General features: G+C 48.8%; 1 protein-coding gene across 1 annotated transcript in view; it reads left to right on the top strand.

Annotated features, from left to right (window-relative positions):
• The window catches only part of LOC311355817 (dedicator of cytokinesis protein 1-like), a gene marked incomplete at its 3' end in the record, with an annotated part of 111,955 nt that extends 94,417 nt beyond the window's left edge, over window positions 1-17,538 (top strand). Inside the window, exons 19-20 of the mRNA XM_084475647.1 lie at window positions 13,895-13,973; window positions 17,434-17,538. Coding sequence (XP_084331773.1) covers window positions 13,895-13,973; window positions 17,434-17,538 — 184 coding nt within the window. The remainder of the gene's footprint in view (window positions 1-13,894; window positions 13,974-17,433) is intronic.
• Between the last annotated feature and the right edge of the window lie 5,901 nt (window positions 17,539-23,439).

The raw sequence follows: 23,439 nt of genomic DNA, 5'->3' as shown, positions 1-23,439 counted from the left end.
ACAACGCTTTGTGTGGTTTAAACATCTGAGGTTGGGACAGAAGAAATAGATTCACGCATTTGTTAGCTCATTAAGCCTCCTCGGATGGTGCTTTGTAGTCTGGGTAGTTTATTTTTTTTATTTTTTTATTCCATTTCATCTTCTAATTATTTATTTGGGGATTGGGAGCTGAGTGTGGTGGGACCCAGACCAGCGTAACGTGCCCCCCCCCCCCACCTCATCAGTGCCTGTACTCCTCTGGAGCAGCACAGAGATTAATTTGGTGTGCCAGCCGCTGCTGCTGCAGTTCAGTGTCCAGTCAGGGGAAAAAAAGCAAGCCAATCAGAGAGAGACTCTTCTCCACACTGTCCTAGTAATCTAGCGTTTTCAGAAGAACGACTCCTCCCCACACAGTCCGAAGGGCTGATCGTGGTTCCACGTCGACGCAGCACGAGGACCAACGTAGACGCTTCGACGCCGTCGTGAACCTGTTTTGGTTCCGTGTCGGGTTTTAGTGAGCGGACCAATCACGGCCCTTGCTGCTGCGTCGACTCAACGCAAGGTTACAGTTTTTGGGAGGCGCACGTCAGGCGTCTCGCGGTGGACGCAAGGACGTGAGGGGTCCGTGAAGCCCCTTGCGTTGCGTTTGACGTGGAACCATAATCAGCCCTTTAGTACTCCAGCGTGTTCAGCAGGCCAACTCGTCTCCACACTTTACACTCAGAAGATCAACTCATCTCTACACTGTCTTCACATGCCAGCGTGATCAGAAGCCCAGCTCGTCTCCACACTTCACACTCAAGTGTGTTCAGAAGATGCCTGTCTGGGCTCCAACATCCTCTCTTCTTTGTAACCTTTGCGTATGCGGCCGATTTGGTTGTTTTCTTGCCCATCGCGGGTAAAGAAGGAAACCTTTCATTAATGCTGTGAAAAAGTGCTCAATGTGGTGGTTTGCGTTTCTCATCTAAATTGTATCATAAAATGGGCGATGGTTGAGCCAAACATAGCAATCAAAGAGGCGCGACATGATGGCTACATCATAGCAACGTCAGGGCTGCGTTTCTGGCAATCAGAGGCCGGAAATATTTCTCAAATTAGTTTAGCAGATGGTCAGTGATAATTATTGACATAGGTTTATTTTTTTTAAGAGAGAATGTTGTACTTTCATGTAACGAGATGAGATTAACTTTATTATCCCAGACCAGAAGTTGGCGATGCAGATGGCACCACAAACATGGAATCACATGCAGAATGTTCTTGACTTGTGTCGCGCGCCTCCTCCTTTCCATCATTTAAAACGGGCTTATAACGTCTGGCTGAAGACACCGTCTACACGCACCAGGACTCCTCTGCCTTCACGTCTCACAGACTTTGTTCACCGACGAATCTAAATGTCAAAACTAAAAATATTTCGAAGACATCTGCACAGACCTGGCTAACTTATTTCCAATCGTATTTTGAACTAAAAAGCACATTTATGAGACATCTATAATTGTGTTCACTTTGTGGAGTGTTAAAGGCCAACTGAAATGGATTGGTTCCCAGTGCACCGGTGTTCTGCCAGAGTAGCAGCACATCAACTTTAATGTTTGGTTTAGTTTTTGTTTGCCCCGAAAAATAAATCTGAGCTCTGCTGCTTCTTGTGCGTCAGTGAGTGGAATGCCCATTGGTTACCTGGTGATGATGTCACACTCACGTCACACCTGGGCACCTGGTGGTGATGTCACTACACACCTGGGCACCTGGTGGTGATGTCACTACACACTGGTGACTGGTCATTCCTGCCAGTCGTGTGTCCCCCTGTGATGTCAGGGTAACCATCTGGTCGGCGTTACATTCATTAACGTCCAGTCCCCTTCAACGGATATCTTGACCATCTAAATGGGAAACTGGAGAGAAGATGACGGCTTATTAAAGAACCGAAAAGCCAATCCTAGGTCACAGGCGTTCTTCAATGCCTGGAACAAGGGCCCTCGCTTTGCTAGGTGTTCATCATTGTGTGGTTGCCGTCTTATCCTGATTAGCACAGTGCCAGCGCTAAATGGATGTACCTTTTAAATTATGCATGGGTTCTGTTGCTCTTTTGTGACAGAGTGTGTAAGCCTTTTAATCACCTGTTTCTACTTCAGTATATCTCTTAATTACCTGTCTTCACTGGACTTCTATTTATATATGACCTTGGCGGGGTTATTTTCAGATTCAGGATACAGTTTGATGCTCCAAAACCACCTTCCACCTTCTCCAGGCTCTGTCTCTTAAAGGGGTTAGTAAGCCCCCAACATCTCTTTCATTTGAAAACGCTTGAGAGTGAGTGTTTTATTTTTGACCAAAGATTTGGTCAAAACAGGCGGGGACGTCTGTTGAATACAAGAAGTCTGCTACTTCTGTCTGAAATAGTGTTGGTTTTCTATTTGGCTGCCTACCATCTCAGAGGATATGTTGAAACTTCAACACAGCCTGACTACTAGTACTGGTAATGATACTAGATATGGTACTAGTAAACCATTCCACAGCAGCCATAGGCTCAGCAGTCCCAGTTCACCAGCAGTACTGAATGAGCTGTCAGTCCTCCTCAAGACTAACGACTAACTCGTTACACTAAGGATTGTGTTTCTACCAAAAGCGACAGAAAACAAGTTTGAGTAATGCTTTGTCTCTGAGGTCCCGGTTAGCCGGGAGTGTGATGGATGAATGGGCCTCTGACTGTGATCTGTCTGGTTCTGTGATCATATATAACCTGTTTAGAGGAGCCTCCGTCTCCATCTACCTTTGTTAGGAGAGGCCACTGCCAGGTAACTGACTACAAAGATCAGCGGTCCTCTTGATTGTGTGGACTAGTGCTCGACCGAACAGACCGATATTATCGTCCGACCGATATCTGCGTTTTTGACATTTATCGGTATCGGCCGAATTATTATTTTTCGCCGATTTCTTTTTTTTTTCAATATTATCTCCCGGCATGATTTACAGACAGTTCAATAAATGTTCCTTTTTTAAATTGAGACTTGTAACATTTGTTATCATCATTGTGTAATTTTTATGTTGTAAATTGAGGGAACAAAAGCAGTATCGGCTCCAAATATCGGCTCAAGAAAATCGGTATCGGTGTATCGGTCATCGGTTAAGGCTGATGGAAAAAAATCGGTATCGGTATCGGCCCTAAAAAACCCATATCGGTCGATCCCTAGTGTGGACGGTCTGAATCTCCCGGACATCTTGTCAGGAAGGACAAAACCTTATTTTTTATTTTAATTCAAAGGTTCAGAATTGAGTCGGATCCAACGCTATAAGGTCATTGTCGATGCCTTTTAAAGGTCAACAGATTGTGAGAGTTACTTTAAAATGTCTTTACTCGTTTGTGCAACGCTATCCAAGCCGTTCAGCCCTGCCAAGTCTGGAACGGGGATCTGCTACTGTGCCATTTGTCTTTGTGTTCTAATATTTCACTAAAGGTGCAGCCCTTGAATATATGAAAAGAAATCCAAGGAAATAAATAAGTTCCTTACAAAGCCTATTCACCAGGGGCGTTCTTCTGGGGAGAAAGAAGCACTGCCAGCGACTATGTATCGAGGAGAGACGGCGTCTGGTGGCTGCTCTGCAAAGCCAGTGAGGCTCTGAGCTGCGTGCTCCCTGGAAGCGTGCGGGGCCAGAGACGGGCTAAATCACTGCATACTAAGTGCAGTCATTAATGTCGCTTACCGGAACACTCACGGGCGGTCGCCTGCCAGTGCAGAGCAGAACCTCTGAATCTCTTATAACCCCAAACCAACGCAACGCAGAGAAGATTGACTGGAGGGGAAAATGTAAGGTGTGTGTGAGTGTGTCTTGGAATGTTTAAAACCGAAGAAGACAGTTCATACATTCATCGTATTGAATGAATGCATCGTTCAAAAATGGGTGATGTTCTTAAGCAGTGGTTATATTTGATGATTAACAGCTAGGGTAAAGAAGGACTCAAATCGATGTTAAGTCCTCGGAGCGGAGGATCGCTCGTGACCATGCAGGGGTCAGTCACGAGCGTATTTTCCCTCCTCCTACTCTGGGAAAATACGGTTTTGGTACGGGAGTTGACATGTCTTGGCCTGGAGGTATGTTCCGGCTGCGAGGAGGAGGCCGAACGCTTAACGCTTTGCTCATGGGTATCAGCGTCTCAAGCGAAAGCGTGCATGAAAGTCAGTGATTTTCTGCTCTTCCTCCTCCACGTGTGGAAATCGAACCGATCGCCCGTCTGCTAACGAAGCTTCGACCCAGTGCAGTTCTGATGTTGCAGTTCTATGTTGTTGTTTTTTTGGCATCGCGTATGTCACTCAAAGTGCAAAGTGCAGGGTTTGTTTCGTATCCTGAGTGAAGTGTTTATATGGGAACTCACTCACAGTATTCTGTGAGTCAGAGCGATGCTCAGTGCCAGTGTGATGAGGATAACGAGAGGCGAGGGATTGTTTTCATTAGCATCGCTCGACGTGTGCCTGCATGGGGGGGCCGTGTTCCTGTCTGCACACTCACCAGGGGGCCTGTGGTTTGGCATCAAACACCCTCTCATGTTATCGTACACCCTCGTAGGGTGCGTGTTATTGTTCACCCTCCTAGGGTGCATGTTATCCTTCACCCTCGTAGGGTGCATGTTATAGTTCAGCCTCGTAGGGTTGCATGTTATAGTAAACACAGACCAGAGGAATGCCCTGCGTGAGCGCAGTAAAAGTGCTCGCAGTAACATGTGTGAGTTGTGCACGAGTCATTTTTGATCGGGGGCTCTGGCACTGATATGCTGCCATATTCATCCTCTGGTCTTGTGAGTCACCGCCTGACATTTGAGAACCTCCTCCCAGCATGCACCTCCACTGATGTGCCGGTCATAATGTCATAATGTGGTGCTTGTAAATGGTCCTCATTTATATAAAGCGCTTTTATCCAAAGCGCTTTACAGTGTTGACTGACATTCACCCAGTCATGCACACATTCACACACCGACGGGCGGAGTCGACCACGCAGGGCGACAGCCAGCGGGTCAGGAGCACAGGACACTCAGCTAGGAGGAGCCGGGGATCGAACCAGCAACCTTGCGGTTACCAGCTGACCCGCTCTACCCCCTGAGCTAATGCCGCCCCGCTTGTTCCTCTTTGTCCTTGCGGGACTAAAGGTCAAAGCCTTGACCGGTTACAAGACCACGTTTAAAATAACTGTGTGTGTGTTTGTTGTTGTGTGGAGACCAAAAGAAAATAATGAATCCAGGTTTCAATTACCACAGTGTTTGGAAGTTAATCTTCCACTTTCTCCGGTCGCCATTGAACTGGGCTCTGTCCGGTTGGGACCTCGTTACCAAGGACCATGCCGGTGTAGGTCATGCTTGTGTCAACCAAATGAGCCCCACAGAGATGGAGTCAGGGCAGTGATGAAGGAGGCTGTCTGTGTCATCCTTCCATCAGCAGGATTTGGGTTCATAGACGAACTTTGACCTGTAGAGTAAATATGTTATGGATGGGCGGATTGTGATTTCTGGGCCAATGACAACTTTTAAAATCAATCGTCATGCAACACAGTTTAGATAAATCTGCCATTGGTAAAGTCATCTTATTGGCCGACAGAATGATGAGTCAACCAGGTAAATATCTATAGATAAATTGGTGCATCCCAAAAGTATTTATCCGTTGTGATTTGTCCAGTGTTATAACTAACAAACAAAGGATGCATCAAATAAACTGATAAAGAACTATGTATTTTGCTAAAGGGCTGATTATGATCCCACATTCACGCAATGCAATGACCACGCAGACGCTTCGACGCAGTAGTGAACCTTTATGGTTCTGTGTCGGGTTTCAGTGATCACAGCCCTCGCGGCTGCGTCGCCTCAACGGAAGGTTAAAATTTTTGGGAGGCGCGCCCTTGCGGTGGACGCAACCCCCGTGCGTTGTGTGAACGTTGGACCATAATCAGCCCTTAAGAGCTCATTCATTCATCTTGAGCCCTGGACATTCTCTATGGGAACTGTACCGTACCGTAGCAATGGTGGATTCAGCCCCAGAGACTTAACATCCAGACCAGAGACGTTACCTCCAGACCAGAGACGTTACCTCCAGACCAGAGACGTTACCTCCAGCCCAGAGACGTTACCTCCAGACCAGAGACGTTACCTCCAGACCAGAGACGTTACCTCCAGCCCAGAGACGTTACCTCCAGACCAGAGACGTTACCTCCAGCCCAGAGACGTTACCTCCAGCCCAGAGACGTTACCTCCAGACCAGAGACGTTACCTCCAGACCAGAGACGTTACAAACACAGTGCAGCTCTCCCGTCACAGGGAAGACACAAATGCACAAATGGCCGTACATTTCTATCCCACACTGTTGGACGTTTATGTACTGGAGGCACATGGGTATGTTGATCTATACCTGATTATAATAATATAATAATCTCTTCCTCGAGGGCTCTGGGTGAAGCGCTTTGTGCCTCAGACCCCTGGGCCTAGAGGGGTAATGCTGACGCCTGTTTTGCTGTGTTTTCTCGGCGTGTTCCACCCTGTTAGTAGACTTCACACCTCTCCTCCTGCTCTTTGACTTCGCTGTCGTTCCAACTTACATCTCTGGTATTCTTAGACTGCAAGTAGCAAGCATCTGTCAGTTTCGGTTTCGTGTGTGTGTGTGTGTGTGTGTGTGTGTGTGTGTGCGCGCGCCCCCCGTTTGTATGTGTCTTTTCCGTATGTGGCTTTGTTCCTTCTAACAGTGGAAATTGATCCATTACCTCACTCGGCCTCTCACACTAATTGCAGGCCTCTTGTAGAAGAAAAGCGTTGACATTTGCTGATGTCGTTAACTGCTTCAGGCGTGGGACGCCCTCGCCGTTAATCAGGCCGGTCCCTGTTATTACCTCATTCTGATGCCTCTGTGTTGTGTGCAGCCCCGATCATCGTAATATAAGGATTATGTTCTCGGCTGTGCCCTGCCCTGTGTCCGCAGCTAGCTAGCCGAAGACACCCTTGAGCAAAGCACCGATCAGACAGGCCGTCGTGGTACCTGCAAAACGTCCGCCACACCGCACTGCCTTCTCTGATGAAGCCTACAGTTTAAATAAAAAGCGGCTTGCTGATTTATCCAAACATCATTGTACATCACAGCTCCGGGTTTGCAGCCAGAGCCAGCGCTAGTTTCTCCCCCCATGTTGTTTATACACGTTGTCGTCACCGCAACAGAAAGCCCGCCTCTCAATTCATCTGATTGGACGATGGAGAAAAAAAAACGCAAATTACGTCGGACGCTCTGAGTTTGAGTTTTCTCAACTCGAGAGAGAGTGGAAAACCCCGCGAGGCTTTCCGCTACACAAAAGCAGTGAGGAAAACGCTTCACTCTCATTTAAACAATCACAGAAAGCCCCAGTTTCTAAAACGTGCTGTGTCTCATCTGGGTTGTACCCCGTACCCGCTCCTTAAGGAACCACGTCCAGGTTCACCGTTAAGCTGCTCGTCTGCATTTGTAATTCGTACATATCAAGAAACTAAATGAATCATTTGTAAACATTTATGTCGGTTGTGGTTTGTATTGATGTGTAGAAGGGAACACAAAGGTATTCAGAAAGGGTTGGGTGATCCGACAAAGATAAAAACAGACTGGAAATGCCCAACGGACGAGCGCTGTGCCTGAAGCCATGTCTCTCTGTTTCCTTGAAGGTGCGACGTGAGGGGAGGTTGTGTATATTTAACCCAAACAGCTGGAGCTCGCTCCCGCTGGGAGACTCACGCTGAGCTGCTTTATGAGTACTGCTTCAAACACTTGTTGTAAAATTCATCGCAGTCTGCAACATTTCTTGCCAAAATGTTGTTTGTATGTATGTATGTGTGTATGTAATGTAATTTTTCCTGAATCCGACCCACTAGAGAATGAATATCCCAGTACAATGATGACAATGGTCCGGCTATTCTGCCTCTGTTTTTAGACGAAACTTGATGATGTTGTGCAGACTGATTGGTCACAGCAATGTAGTGTAATTCCTCGTATTATAGAAAATAGCTAGAAGTGACGTTTTATATTAACCCAAAAAGACCACTGCTGGATTGAGTGCAAGAATGAGTGGGAATCAAAGTGCTGGTGATGAACATTGTCCTGCTCTCAGGCTGCAGTTGTGGCACAAACATCTTCACAGACGCCACAGACGAAGATGAGATCAGACGTGTGCAATTCAGATCGACTAATTTAATAAATCGCTTGAGTAATTACTTCGTTTGACCTTGACTTATCTCTGAGCACCGGCCGATAACATCAGCTAGTCGGCGACGGTGTGCAAATAGACGTGATCATTATCGCAGGTGCTCTCTGAACCCAATTAGCTGGTTTGCTGCGGGGATGATCCATGCTCAACATCCAACAAGAAGTTAGTCTTTGCTCCTCGAACCGATGGCAAAAGGTTTGACGCTGAAATAAATAACAACTTTTAACAAATCGTCTTCATGTTATCATAACCTTGACCTGTGAAATGGTAATTATTCGGATGGTTTGGACACCACAATGTCCCAGAACAGGTTGCATACAGATGGCGCCGTCTAAAGGGTTTGAGTGTGTGCCTGGTGGGGGGGGGGCTTTGAAACTTTTCCCTCTCAAAAATACTGGAAGTTCCTTCCAAGAAACCTTTCCGGAGACCTGTTTAAACACAACCTCTTTCTTCTCCCAGTGTGTTTTTCCAGAAAAGCGTGAGTGGCAATTAGATTGCATATAATGGAAGGTAATGGTGTAGTGATTAGTATTACGTTCCGGAGGAAATGTAGCACCCTGTGGAACTCTCTCCTGCGTTCCCCGGCTCCTATCTCCACCATTCCAGCCATATTTTTAAATAATAAGGCTTTGCGTGTCTTTAATGTGGCTTCCTGCAGGGCCTGACTTGTAGCGTCTCTCCTGCACGGGAGGGAGACGAGTCGTGTATTCTATTTCCACCCTCCTCCTCATTATGATCCACACTTTAATTAACGGCAGGCTGTACCCACAGAGGAACCATCTTGTCTGGGGTTCCAGAAGCGTTGCACCGAGACGGCACCGAGGCAACCCGGCCGGCCGGCCTGAAACGGGGCTGCAGAGTTAAACGCAGGCGCGTTGAGCGCGGCCCCGCCAGCCACTGTGGAATTCTCTGCGCTACAAACGCCGCAACAAAGGAGGGCGTTTATCGGAGTGCGTCGGTGGAGCGGCGGTCTCGTGTTGCGTTGAAGATCATCCAATCAGAACACATCGCTCTGAAAACATTGGACTTTTTGCGATCGTCGTACTGGGAATAGGGACGGCAAAATAGGGAGAGAGGGGGACTTGGAGAGAGAACGGTTTATTTTCGTTGTATTCTGCCACTGGAGACGGGAATTGAGATGCAATTCCCCATAACATCTTTTGAGTTCCTCTAGGATAGACATCTACTGGTCCCTTTAATGTGCTCTGACAACGTTTTAAAGCCTGAAGGCCCTGACGCGCCAGTCCGACTGCCGAGCGTCGGCAGAAAAGGCAGCCGGACTGAGTTGGTCATGGCCGATTCAACACGTGCAATCGGCTGAGAAGAACACAGACGGCTTTGAAGACGGCCGATCGCACAGCACACACCGAACAGACTCGGGTCACAGCACACACACCGAACAGACTCAGGTCACAGCACACACACCGAACAGACTCAGGTCACAGCACACACCCAACAGACTCAGGTCACAGCACACACCCAACAGACTCAGGTCACAGCACACACCCAACAGACTCAGGTCACAGCACACACACCCAACAGACTCAGGTCACAGCACACACCCAACAGACTCAGGTCACAGCACACACCCAACAGACTCAGGTCACAGCACACACCCAACAGACTCAGGTCACAGCACACACCCAACAGACTCAGGTCACAGCACACACCCAACAGACTCAGGTCACAGCACACACACCCAACAGACTCAGGTCACAGCACACACCCAACAGACTCGGGTCACAGCACACACCGAACAGACTCAGCTCACAGCACACACCCAACAGACTCAGGTCACAGCACACACCGAACAGACTCAGCTCACAGCACACACACAACAGACTCAGGTCACAGCACACACCCAACAGACTCAGGTCACAGCACACACACCCAACAGACTCAGCTCACAGCACACACCCAACAGACTCAGGTCACAGCACACACCCAACAGACTCGGGTCACAGCACACACACCCAACAGACTCGGGTCACAGCACACACACCCAACAGACTCAGGTCACAGCACACACCCAACAGACTCGGGTCACAGCACACACCGAACAGACTCAGCTCACAGCACACACACAACAGACTCAGGTCACAGCACACACCCAACAGACTCAGCTCACAGCACACACCCAACAGACTCAGGTCACAGCACACACCCAACAGACTCAGGTCACAGCACACACACCGAACAGACTCAGGTCACAGCACACACACCCAACAGACTCAGCTCACAGCACACACACCGAACAGACTCAGCTCACAGCACACACCCAACAGACTCAGGTCACGAGCTCGCCGGACTGTCTGGCGACCGATAATCTGGTTGGTGTGTCTGGTTGGCCTTTAAATTCCTCCCTAGTGTCAGAGCGGTCATGCTGAGTCCCATCAGGTAGCTGCAGTGGGACAGGGGGGGGGGGAGCTCCTGGCCCTGGTGTCAGTTGTGCACCCCAGCAGCTACAGAGGCATAACATCTCCACAGACCGGGGCGGTGGCCGGGAACGCATGTCACCATCAGCCCGGGGGGGGGGGGGGGGGAGCCAGTTCTCTGACCACGAGGGGGACGGTAACGGGCAGACGCTGGATCGTCTGGACCCCCCCACCCCAGGAGGGGTCTCCCACCCTGGGGTGGGGGGGGGCCTCCTAATGGACCCTCCAGCCCTGTGTGGAGCGTCACTTACGACGACTCCAGTGGTTCTCAGAGCGTAACGCCCACGGGGACCCGGGATGCTTCGGAGCGCGCTCGGTGTGTTTTTTCCGCGCAGCAGCAGCAGCAGCAGCAGCAGCTCGTTGGCAGACGCCTCGAAGACAGCAGGGGACCGGTGCGGCTGTTTTAAAGGGAGGGAAGCCCCTCTCCATCCCCCCTCAGACGCTCTCGCTCTCTCTCTCTCTCTCTCGCTCTCTCTCTCTCTTTTTCTCTTGCTCTCTCTCTCTCTCTCTCTCTCTCACTCCCCTGCCAGCTCTGTCTCTCTCTCTCTCTCTGCCTGCTTGCTCTCTCTCTTTCTCCCCCCCCACCCCTTCAGCAAGCAGTGAGGAGTGAGGAGGCGTTTTGCATCTCTCTCTCTCTCTCTCTCTCTCTCTCTCTCTCTCCTGCCAGCTCTGTCTCTCTCTCTCTCCTGCTTGCTGTCCCTTTTTTTCTCTCTCTCCCTCTCTCTCCTGCTTGCTCTCTCTCTCTCTCTCTCCCCCCCCCCCCCCCCCTAGTCCTTCAGTGAGCCCCAGTAGAGGAGGAGGCGTTTGTGCTGCTCGCTGCATTATAAAAAACCATAACGACGGCCCCCGGTGGACGTGTGAATAGCGAAGCCCCCGCAGCCAGGCAGCGCCTCGGCACGGCTCTTCAGACCGGGGGGCCGGGGGGGGGGCCCGGGGGGGCCCAGGGCCCGGGCTGTGTGATCCGCTGCCAGGCTCCATTACACGCCTCTTGCGTCTTCATTCTGGGGGCGAGCTGCTCAGGTGGCGGCAGATCGCTCGTCCTTTGCTTCACCTTGCCATATTCCATCACGCCGGGCGGCCCCGCCCGCCCGCTGGGGGCCTCTGTCTCGTGTGTTTACCCCGGGTCCGTGTGATGGCGACGGGGGTGGGGGGGTGGTGGGGGGGGGGCACGACGGGAGGGGCTCACCCAGCCGGAGAGACACGCGGCGCCGTCCGTGGCGGAGGCACGGATATGAGCCACAGCGAGAGACGGGACCTGATTGTTTCTTTGTTAAGACAAGCTAAGCTTATTAGGTACGGCGCTGAAGCCCGTCCCACACACACACACACACACACACACGTGGACATACACACACGGGGAGGTACACACACAGGGACATGCACACACAGGGACATGCACACACAGGGACATGCACACAGGGACATACACACACAGGGACATGCACACACAGGGACACACACACACACACACACAGGGAGATACACACACACACACACACACACACGGACACACACACACATGGACACACACACATGGACATACACACAGGGACCTACACATACAGTCACACACACACACAGGGACACACAAACACACAGGGACACACAAACGTACACACACACACACACAGGGACACAGAAACGCGCACACACACACACACACACACACACACACACACAGGGACACACATACACACACAGCCTATGTAATATTGTTCCTTTAACCAGGGATGAATTTTAAAGCAGTGCAGGCCTCATACTTTGTAAGTAGCAATCATAATTCCCCACTAAAAGCTTCACACCACTTAAGTTATTAACTGTCCATTCTGAAATGTTGAAATGGATTAACCCATTCTTAGTCACATCGGCTCCTGCTGCTCCTCAGTAGAGCTCTCCTGCTGCTCCTCAGTAGAGCTCTCCTGCTGCTCCTCAGTAGAGCTCTCCTGCTGCTCCTCAGTAGAGCTCTCCCAGTGCTCCTGCTGCTCCTCATTAGAGCTCTCCCAGTGCTCCTGGTTCTCCTCATTAGAGCTCTCCCAGTGCTCCTGCTGCTCCTCATTAGAGCTCTCCCAGTGCTCCTGGTTCTCCTCATTAGAGCTCTCCCAGTCCTCCTTGTTCTCCTCATTAGAGCTCTCCCAGTCCTCCTCCTCCACCAGGTCGCATTCTGTCACAAACAGTTTTTTTCTGTTTCCTGACCGTCATGTTAAACCCAAATTAAATCACTCCAATCTAAAACCACTTATTCAGGTTTTGTGGTTTTACTCATTGGGTGTTCAGAGAGAAATAATAAACGTCTGCGGACATCGGTACCTTTAATGTGAGGAGATCGTTTGCACTGTGAAACAGAGCAACGTTTTGTGTTTTTTTACGTGTACTATTAGATTTATTCAGCTGCTCTCCTCCCCTTAGAATTGTAATATAGCCAAAGAACAGAAGTGAACAATCTCACATACTCAAGTTAAAAATCCTCTCATATACACATGCCCTACTCAATGTCTCTTTTAATATTTGGTGTCTGAAGGCTGCATGTGACCTTTCTGAAGCGTTGCGTCCACTGTTCTCCCCATCCTCTCCAAAGCCAGCGTAGCTTCCCCGGCTCACGTCAGGATCACAAAGAAGAGATGAATGGCAAACTTCCACTGAGTAAAATTCGGGGAGACGTGATACCACAAGCCAATAAAGAGGTTTGACGCTGATGGTATGAAAAAGGAATTCACTTGAATAAAAAGTTGAACGATCAACTGAAAAGACAGTTTCCTCCGACTTACACGAAGAGCAATGATAGATGACTACCATCGATGTATTGAAAAGCATTGTTGCCTGAACGCGATGAATCTATAGCCAAATGAGGTAACACAATGGGCTGGTGCCTATGGTCCACTCTTTCATTGGCAGTATCATGAATATAATGAGAGTTGGCGGCCACACTTGTTAATATCTAACTGGAAAATTGACCACTTATTGCCAAAGGTGCCAGCGAAGAGAATGAAACGAAATTCTGTAGTCCACTTTAAATTTGTTAAACATATATTTTGATGACATGAAACGAATGAATTACCTCCCAAACTAAATCCCAAAATGGAATACACCCGGTCATGTTTCCATCACTGCAAACGGTACCCGGGCATCACCCCGTCACCCAAGCACTGAGCAACCAATCAACACGCAGCACTTCGTCATCCCACGTCCGGTCTGCTGTCCCAGCAGGGGCCCAGACGGGGCCCCTGGCCTCGTCCCGGAGGGGGGGTCTGTAATATTGATGAGCGTGGTTCCTCTTGTCGTTGCAGAGTGTTCCTGCGGGCCATCAACCAGTACGCAGCCGTGCTGAACAAGAAGTTCCTGGACCAGACCAACTTTGAGCTCCAGGTGAGAGATTCAGCGCATGGAGTTCGTCTGGTTTAGTGGTCCTCTTTTTGGCCTCACCAGGTGAGTGATGGAGGTCTGGTTTAGTGGTCCTCTTTTTGGCCTCATCAGGTGAGTGATGGAGGTCTGGTTTAGTGTCCTCTTTGGCGTCATCAGGTGAGTGATGGAGGTCTGGTTTAGTGGTCCTCTTTTTGGCCTCACCAGGTGAGTGATGGAGGTCTGGTTTAGTGGTCCTCTTTTTGGCCTCACCAGGTGAGTGATGGAGGTCTAGTTTACTGTCCTCTTTTTGGCCTCATCAGGTGAGTGATGGAGGTCTGGTTTAGTGTCCTCTTTGGCCTCACCAGGTGAGTGATGGAGGTCTGGTTTAGTGGTCCTCTTTTTGGCCTCACCAGGTGAGTGATGGAGGTCTGGTTTAGTGGTCCTCTTTTTGGCCTCATCAGGTGAGTGATGGAGGTCTGGTTTAGTGTCCTCTTTTTGGCCTCACCAGGTGAGTGATGGAGGTCTGGTTTAGTGGTCCTCTTTTTGGCCTCATCAGGTGAGTGATGGAGGTCTGGTTTAGTGTCCTCTTTTTGGCCTCACCAGGTGAGTGATGGAGGTCTGGTTTAGTGGTCCTCTTTTTGGCCTCACCAGGTGAGTGATGGAGGTCTGGTTTAGTGGTCCTCTTTGGCCTCACCAGGTGAGTGATGGAGGTCTGGTTTAGTGGTCCTCTTTTTGGCCTCACCAGGTGAGTGATGGAGGTCTGGTTTAGTGGTCCTCTTTTTGGCCTCATCAGGTGAGTGATGGAGGTCTGGTTTAGTGTCCTCTTTTTGGCCTCACCAGGTGAGTGATGGAGGTCTGGTTTAGTGGTCCTCTTTTTGGCCTCATCAGGTGAGTGATGGAGGTCTGGTTTAGTGTCCTCTTTTTGGCCTCACCAGGTGAGTGATGGAGGTCTGGTTTAGTGGTCCTCTTTTTGGCCTCATCAGGTGAGTGATGGAGGTCTGGTTTACTGTCCTCTTTGGCCTCATCAGGTGAGTGATGGAGGTCTGGTTTACTGTCCTCTTTGGCCTCAGGTGAGTGATGGGGCTGATGGAGGTCTGATTCCATGTAACTCCTTGGATTCATTGCCATGGCAATAACTGTATAGCCTTCTTTTAGAGGAGCAAGGTGTTATGGTATTATTGATTCGAGTTGGACACTGTGAAAAGCAAGATGTTTTTCTGTAAGGTGTACGATATCAACAACAAGATTGACATTTAAAGGTTTTTTTTTTTTCAAACGCAATTCGATCACAAATCTGGTCTGAAAAAGAACCAATCCTTTCACACATCGTATCACCACACGTAGACGTGATGATGAACGTGTGATTCATGCACACTTCAACTGCAGTGAAGGGCTGTGTCAGATTGTGTAGGTCAGCCTCACACTTTGGTCCACCAATAGGGTGCGTGGTGTTGAGTTAGGTATGGCTGGGTGACCGGGGATGAAGATATCTCAGCCTCCCGTTCTCGTGGTGAAGGGATGGAGCTCTCCAGAAAGGAGATGGGGGGGGGGGGGGGGGGGGGGGGGTGAGGAGGCGAACTGTACCAGGCTTTTTGTTCCACGCTATCTCGGAGGCCAGATGTGTCAAAACGGCCCATTTAGACGTTCACACTGAGCCGTTGTCGGACATTGTGGGCCCAAAAAGAGAAAGCGGGTAGCGGGAAAAGGAGAGAATAGAAATCGCTATAAAAGGTATTAGCATAAAATATGTCAAGATGGAACATAAATTACCGCGTAATAGCCAGCAATTAGATTTGCATTTCACGATTATTTAATCTGCTGCTCAGAATAGCGATGGCTTCCTCTGCTCTCATTGTTGAAAATGGGGCACATGTTAAACCAGTGAAACAATCCGACTGGTTTCAATGGCCTCGGATCACGACGCATTGGAGGATTAATGAAATGTCAAAAAGCACGATGTGTTAATGCATATCTACATGAATTCCTCTTCCTTTATTACATAAAGGACTGATCTCTGGTCTGTTTTTTAACAACGTGTAACGGCATTAGGAGTGTGTCTGACTTCTGTTGAATAAAGTTTTTCCGAGTGCTAACAGGCTGAAGGTAACATGTTGCAAGAGGAAACGGGGATACTCTAGGGCAGTGGTTTTCAAACTGCCACCAGTGGTCCGCGACGGTACTGCAGGTGGTCCGTGGAAAAGCAAACAAAAATATAAAATAATATTTTTCATAAAAAATTAAAAATATGTATGTATGATATACAAATTTAATTGAAGGTATTGTATGATTACTAAAATAGGCGAGTGCAAAGATTAGAACGATTTGTTTTAAATTATAAATGGAAGAAATAAGGCCTATTATTATTTAAATTTCCAGTAAGTTTCTTGATCTCCCGTTTCTGAAATGTTTTGCATATGTTACTTGGACAAACTCCCAGCCTGTTTGTTGAGGACTTTGAGAAGATTTGATATTTGACTTTATCCAGTTCAGTTCAGTTTGTTTGTGATTACTGTACATATTTAATACTCCATTATCATTGCCATGGATATAAGCCTGGTGTTCATATGAACCTGATTACGCCCTTGGGCGCTTTAAATAAATACATTAAATATGTGGCAGCCGTTGTGTGCAGTAAACATTCTTTTAATAAGCTTGTTGTATGCTATGTTACTTTTAGTAACATAGCATCACATATATGCCTATTAAGAGGTTCAGGTAATTAAGGTAGGACTCTGTGTAGACATATTTTATTATGTGTATTATAAGGTGGTCCGCGAAAATTCTTGATTATAAAAAGTGGTCCACACACACTCAAAGTTTGAAAACCCCTGCTCTAGGGTGTGTGGCTTTAGATTTGAATGCAACGAAAAGCATGAAACAACAAACAAATATTATAACGTATTGATATGTTTTGGCCTCCTTTGTTGAATCGCACAATCGATGATGGAAATGAACCAACGAGGTGAAAAGGTTAACATTAAAAGGTTTTTATTCCAAAGAGATCCAAATTCGGTCTGAAATTACCAGTCCTTTTACAATTGCACAAACAACTAAAATCATGATGGAAGCCGAAAGCACCAGCTGTGAACACCTGTCTCCGTCCCTCAGTCACTCAGTGCCTCTATTGTCAAAGTGTGCTTTTTATTTTGGTCTGCTACTGAGGTCAGGTAGTGGCACTTTGTACTTTCTGTTTGGACTAAAATAGAAATGTAATTAGCACTCCTTTGTCCCTCGTTCTCCTGCTTGCTGTCTCCCTCTCTTTCCCTCTCTCTCTCTCTCTCTCTGTCTCTCTCTCTTTCCCCCTCTCTCTCTCTCCAACTGTCTCCCTCTCTCACTCTTCTCTCTCCCCTGCTTGCTGTCCCTCTCTGTCTCTTTCCAACTGTGTCTCTCTCTCTTTCTCTCTCTCTCTCTCTCTCTCTCTCTCTCTCTCTCTCTCTCTCTCTCTCTCTCTCTCTCTCTCTCTCTCTCTCTCTCTCTCTCTCAGCTGTGGAACAACTACTTCCATCTGGCCGTGGCCTACCTCACCCAGGAGTCCCTGCAGCTGGAGAACTTCTCCAGCGACAAGAGAGCCAAGATCTTCCACAAGTGAGTAGCCAGTCAGTAGTGTGTTGGTCCAATCAAGAGGGAGCTTTTATTCACCAAGAAATAACATCTACTGAGCTTACTTATACTTTTGTAATGTATTTCTGCTGAGAAGAAGAAATAAACATAACATGGTCCAGTGAAAGAAATCCCTCCCAAAACAAACACATGGGTTGAATATGAAATCAACCTACTAACTAAGTCCCGGCGAACCAGGTAGAAAGACGTATCAAATCAGTCTTTCACTGACTGATTTGTTACAAAGACCAGTTCAAATGTAGCGTAGCAATTTATTTTAAAAGCTTTTTTGTCATAGCAATCAATGAATCAAATGCTCCAGACGAAATATACAAACAAATCTGTGTCTGATGCTGTGGCAGGCCTGTAATAAGCCTGTCCAATCATTTCATTCAGCCTGAATGATTTGATGTCCTGTCTGTCTGTCTACCTGGCTACCTGTGAGTCTTCCACTATGCAGGGCAGACCCATTTACATGCAGGGCATTTGAATGAAAGTTAGGCTATTAAACATGTTGCATTCTGTACGGCCTGATTATGTCATTCTTTAAGCCTAATTAAGAAGCAATAATAGGATATTTTACCGGCACATCATCAAAATGTCTGGAAAACGAAACCTCTGCCGGTCACTTTGACTGGCACCATTTTTTTCTAGCCGGAACGCTGATTTACACCCTTACACGATATTACAGCATTGCACTGATTTGCAGCATTTTCATTGTGTTTTGTGAAATGGAGCCAGACTTTGGATCGCTTCCTCCTATCCATAATGCTGCCTCGTTGTTTGATGGTGCGAGTCGTCGACTCGTTGCAGAGTGATTGACGCAATGTACGCAAAGCGACGAGAAAACCTTGTTTTGGGGGAGTGGCTAGTCACTTACTTTGGGGAGTGGCTAGTCACTTATTTTTGGGGGGAGTGGCTAGTCACTTTTTTGGGGGGAGTGGCTAGTCACTTGTTTTGGGGGAGTGGCTAGTCACTTGTTTTGGGGGAGTGGCTAGTCACTTTTTTGGGCGAGTGGCTAGTCACTTGTTTTTAGAGAGTGGCTAGTCACTTATTTTTGGGGGAGTGGCTAGTCAGTTGTTTTGGGGGAGTGGCTAGTCACTTGTTTTGGGGGAGTGGCTACTCACTTTTTTGGGCGAGTGGCTAGTCACTTGTTTTTAGAGTGGCTAGTCACTTATTTTTGGGGGAGTGGCTAGTCAGTTGTTTTGGGGGAGTGGCTAGTCACTTGTTTTGGGGGAGTGGCTAGTCACTTATTTTGGGGAGTGGCTAGTCACTTTTTTTGGGGGAGTGGCTAGTCACTTGTTTTGGGGAGTGGCTACTTCTCAGTCTGAACTATAGTCTCTGGTGGCTGGAGCCAAACGTGTAAACACTTCCTGGGCAGGGGAATAAAGAACTAGGAAACAGGAGGGCTCTTCTTCAGAGGGTGTTGCGACCGTCCTCTGTGGGGTTCGGTGGCCATAGATCAGCCTCGCCGCCCGCCTGACAGACCAGAGTCCTCGTTGGCCCACGGATTTATCTCAGGTCTTGATCAACTCCCACACACACAGTCAGACACACACACACACGCACAAACACACACACACACACACACACATATTTCTTTATAAATATACACACAGTTTCCCTCTGATACTGTATTCAGACCTTGGCTGGTCATCAAGGGAAGGGGAGAGGGGGGAGGTAGAGTAAGGGGAAGGGGTGGAGAGGGAGAGAAGATCCATGAGGCCTGAGCTCCACGCTCCATCCCTCTCGTCCTCTTATCTGTTGTTGACAGAATCAAAGTGTTGGACCTGCCAGGGAGACGCTGCTGTGAGATGAGACTGTGTCAGTGATGCTGTGGCACACCACTTGTTTTTTTCCCACTTATGATTATGATCACGCTCACTCTGCCTGTCTGTCTGTCTGTCTGTCTGTCTGTCTGTGTCCACCAGCGGGAGAAATGGGTAGAAATGAATGGCTTCCTAAGGCTCCACAGTGGGTTTACCAGAGAGATCCCAAAATAAATAATGCACAACGCATACTTCCCATGGTACTTGGCGCTCGCCTGACTCCAACGCACACACACGGTTCAGAAACCGGGCGGTCCTATTGGGACGGATCCGCTACTCGGCCATCAAAGTGCATAATTCATCCCCTTCGCTGCGAGTGTGTGTGTGTGTGTGTGTGTGTGTCGATATCAATTATAAACATCTGCGTGCTGTTTAAATCTTAAAAAACGCGAGTGTAATCCCTGTTATTCTGCTCGTAGCAGCGAGGAGACGCTTTGCGAGCGCGTACTCAGCACTTGTCACACGCCGCCCTCCCCCGGGACTCGACCCTGGCTCCAGATGAGTCGCGGCGGATTGTTCCGCTGAGCGGTCGATGGGTCGTTTCTGGATCTCCGTCGGTGGATCGTTATGCGCTCTGGCTGCCGCCGCCCCTCCCTGGGTCAGTGGGACGGTCATTCAGTTGATTGTTTTGACCTGCCCCCACCCCCCTCTCCATTAAGCGCCCCCACCCCCCTCCCTCGGCTCCCTCCCTTTGTGACGCTGCCTCCAGACGACAGCGCGTCCTTTAGGGGGGGGGCAAATCGATTTGAGGTTTTCCATTTCATTTATTTATTCCTCCGTTCATTTTAAATGTTTCGCGAGCCGTCCAATCAGGTGCCCTGGTTGAGAACGACGACAAGGGCCGACGTCCATCCGTCCGCCCCCCCCCCCCCACCCCCACCCCCACCCCCACCAACCACCAACCCCCATTCATTTCCATCCAAACCCCACTCAAGCCTTATTTATAGCCGGGGCCGTGATGACGTCTCTTTTGGTTTGCGTGCGCGGTTCTCAAGGCGCTATCCTGCGGTGTTGTGCAAAGATGTTTACAGGGAGAGTGCAGTGTAATCCTTGTAATATACGATGTTGAAATGGCACGGCCATGGGCTCACCGTGCACTTCACCAGCGGCACACCGCCGAGACTATAAATCCACTTTCGTCCCCCTAGCTGGTGGCCACTCACTCCCTGCCTGGAGGCCCCCTCTCCTCTCCTCTCCTCTCCTCTCCTCTCCTCTCCCCTCCTCTCTCAGCCTCCCCTGCAGCAGAGTGGATGGGCCCCCCTCTCCTCTCCTCTCCTCTCCTCTCCTCTCCCCTCCTCTCACAGCTTCCCCTGCAGCAGAGTGGGCGGGCCCCCTCTCCTCTCCTCTCCTCTCCTCTCCTCTCCTCTCTCAGCCTCCCCTGCAGCAGAGCAGACAGGCCCCCCCTCTCCTCTCCTCTCCTGGCTCCATCAGTAGGCAGGGGGCCGGGCGAGGGGCCGGAGCTGTCGGGGGGCCTCAGGTCGTTAGTCTGTCAGGGCTCAGGGATGACGCATGTGTTTACGACGGCCCTTCCTCCCGCAGGAGCACATTTGTTCCCCCGAGCGCCGCGCTCTGTCCCCCCCGACCTCGACGTTAAACCCCGGGGCCGTTGTTAAGATAGTGTCACACAGAGCGTCCCCGTCTCCCTCTCGTCTCGTCTTTTCTTTTCCTCCTTGTTCCCCTCGTCTTCTCGTCTGTGCCGTTTCTCTCCGTCTCTGTCAGCGGTTCCGTTGGGTTTCACCTCCCCGGTCTCTGTGTTGTTCTCCCTCTTGTCTCCGGTGCCGCCTCTTCATCGGTCCCTCGTGTGCCTCGGGGGGTGAACATGGTGCTTGGCAGAGGGGGCTCCGGGAGACCCAGAGCCATGGTGTTTTATGGCTGAGGCCAATTCTGCGGTTGTTTTTTGCTTTGGAGACGTCGGAGGTCTCCAACCCAGAGCCCATCTCTCCGTCCCCCCCCTCCACGTTGAACTCCAAGGCACCTTGGGGGGCGATGCTTCCACCGGTTTCTGCAAACCTTGTTAGTTGTTCTATCAGGGCGGACTGTGGCTTAGGGGGTAGAGCGGGTCGGCGGGTAACCGGAAGGTTGCTGGTTCGATCCCCGGCTTCTCCCAGCTGAGTGTCGAGGTGTCCCTGAGCGACACGCCTCACCCTAACTCAGGGTTTCTCAACGGGGGCGGCAGCGCCCCCCTGGGGGGCGGCAGCGCCCCCCTGGGGGGCGTTCGTAGAACCTAGGGGGGCGCTGGGAACGAACACGGGGGCGTCACAACTTCGCTTGTGTAGTGGTTATTATTTTGAACTTGAACTTGAACTTTCATGGTTTTCAAATATTTTTCGTGCAAAAATAGGATAACTGAAATAAAAAGCCTATCTTCATATGGGTTTCTAACCCCTCTATCCGCTCATCAAATCCACCTCATCGCAGTAGCGTGGTGCTTTCCGAAACTATTTTTGCCCGCCCCTGACTTCCACTGGTTGGTTTGCGGGACATGCAAGGCAAGCGGTGGATGGGGCATTACACTAAGCAACATGAATCTCATCCATATTACATAGTAAGGCAACATAAGACGTGAATAAAGCTAACTCTGTTTAGCATGCTAATTGTAAACAATAGAATGTGCACATTACATGTAGACCACTGCAACGTCACTCATTACGTCTGCGAACCGATAAACACTTACTTTCATAAGGTTAGCACACCAACCGGCACATACCCATTTAACACTGATGTTACAGGCGCTTAATTTGTATAGTAACAAACTACTTTAATTACTATTTGGCCGCAAACTTAAACGTGCTACTCTCCAACTCAGAACGAAGCGGATAAAGGCTGCACATGCGTTGCTAGGCAACGTCACGTAAACAAAGGGAGTCTTTCTTACACATATTGAACCCAAGTTTGCGGGTTAACGGTTCAATAACCAATAAAAATGTACACAAGCACTGTTACGTATTAAAATTCAATAGCTCAATAATAAAACCTTTCAATAAAACTCAGAATACACATTTTCTTGTCCAGAAGAAACCAAAAGGCACAGAAGTTTTTTATTCAAGCAATATAGCACGAGTTGGAGTGGAGTTGGTAATGGATATAGCCTAGTGTAGCAAATTTCTTTTAACAAAATCAACAATAATAATGGGGGGGGGGGGGTGGTGTGAATGTGTGCATGAATGGGTGAATGTTAGGCAGTATTGTAAAGCGCTTTGAGAGGCCACTGGTTAGAAAAGTGCTTTATAAATGCAGTCCATTTACCATTTACCATCTGAATCACTTATTTCACCATATTTCCCCGTCGCTGCTCAGTGGAGGGCTTTGACCTTGCTGGCTATAGGTTTTTAATCTGTGAAAAACATCTAGGATTTTTATGCGTATAAATCGCTTAAATTCCCAGTATATAAAGAGGTTGTAATTTAAGTTAAAGCGAGAGCTTCCCAGACTCTCCATGGTGTAGAACAGCCTGTGGGCTGATTTGGCCAATTTTGCCTGGAAATTGGACGGAAATGATGTCTAAGCACGGATAATGGAAAGCTGGACATAAAATATCCAATTATTGCAGTGAAACGCGTCTTAAAAATAAAGTATTTTAACCCACCACCTGGACTACCTTGGAGGATAGCAAGCAACAAATGCAGTCTTAGATGTGGGTGGCAAACCTTCTGTTTAGAAGCCCTCCCCTCGATGTCCACTGAAGGCGGATTGAGAGTCAGGACATGGAGCGCGGTAACGGACTGCTTAGTTGCAAACTTTACTAATTAACCAATTACTTGAATTGCAAAACGAGCACATTTCGTTACTTGTTGCAACAAAGAGGTAATGGGAGCACTCTTTAACGCTTCCCTATGTAGCGCGTTACCCCAACACTGGTCTCAGACCAGCTCCCACTGCGGTGCTCTGACACCGACAGGCTGCAGTTCACTTACCAGCCAGAGAGGCCAGTAATGAGAAGGAATTTCACATTCTTACACAGATTACCTTTAATAGCACTATATGTTTGATCATAACTAAGTGTAGTGCAAATATGCACCTTCACAAAGTTAGTTTGGTATGCTTTTCACGCTGCATTGCCC

This window comes from Micromesistius poutassou, assembly GCF_964030765.1.
Source record: "Micromesistius poutassou genome assembly, chromosome: 11".
Taxonomy (NCBI): Eukaryota; Metazoa; Chordata; class Actinopteri; order Gadiformes; family Gadidae; genus Micromesistius; species Micromesistius poutassou.
This window is presented reverse-complemented; position numbering and strand designations above follow the sequence as displayed.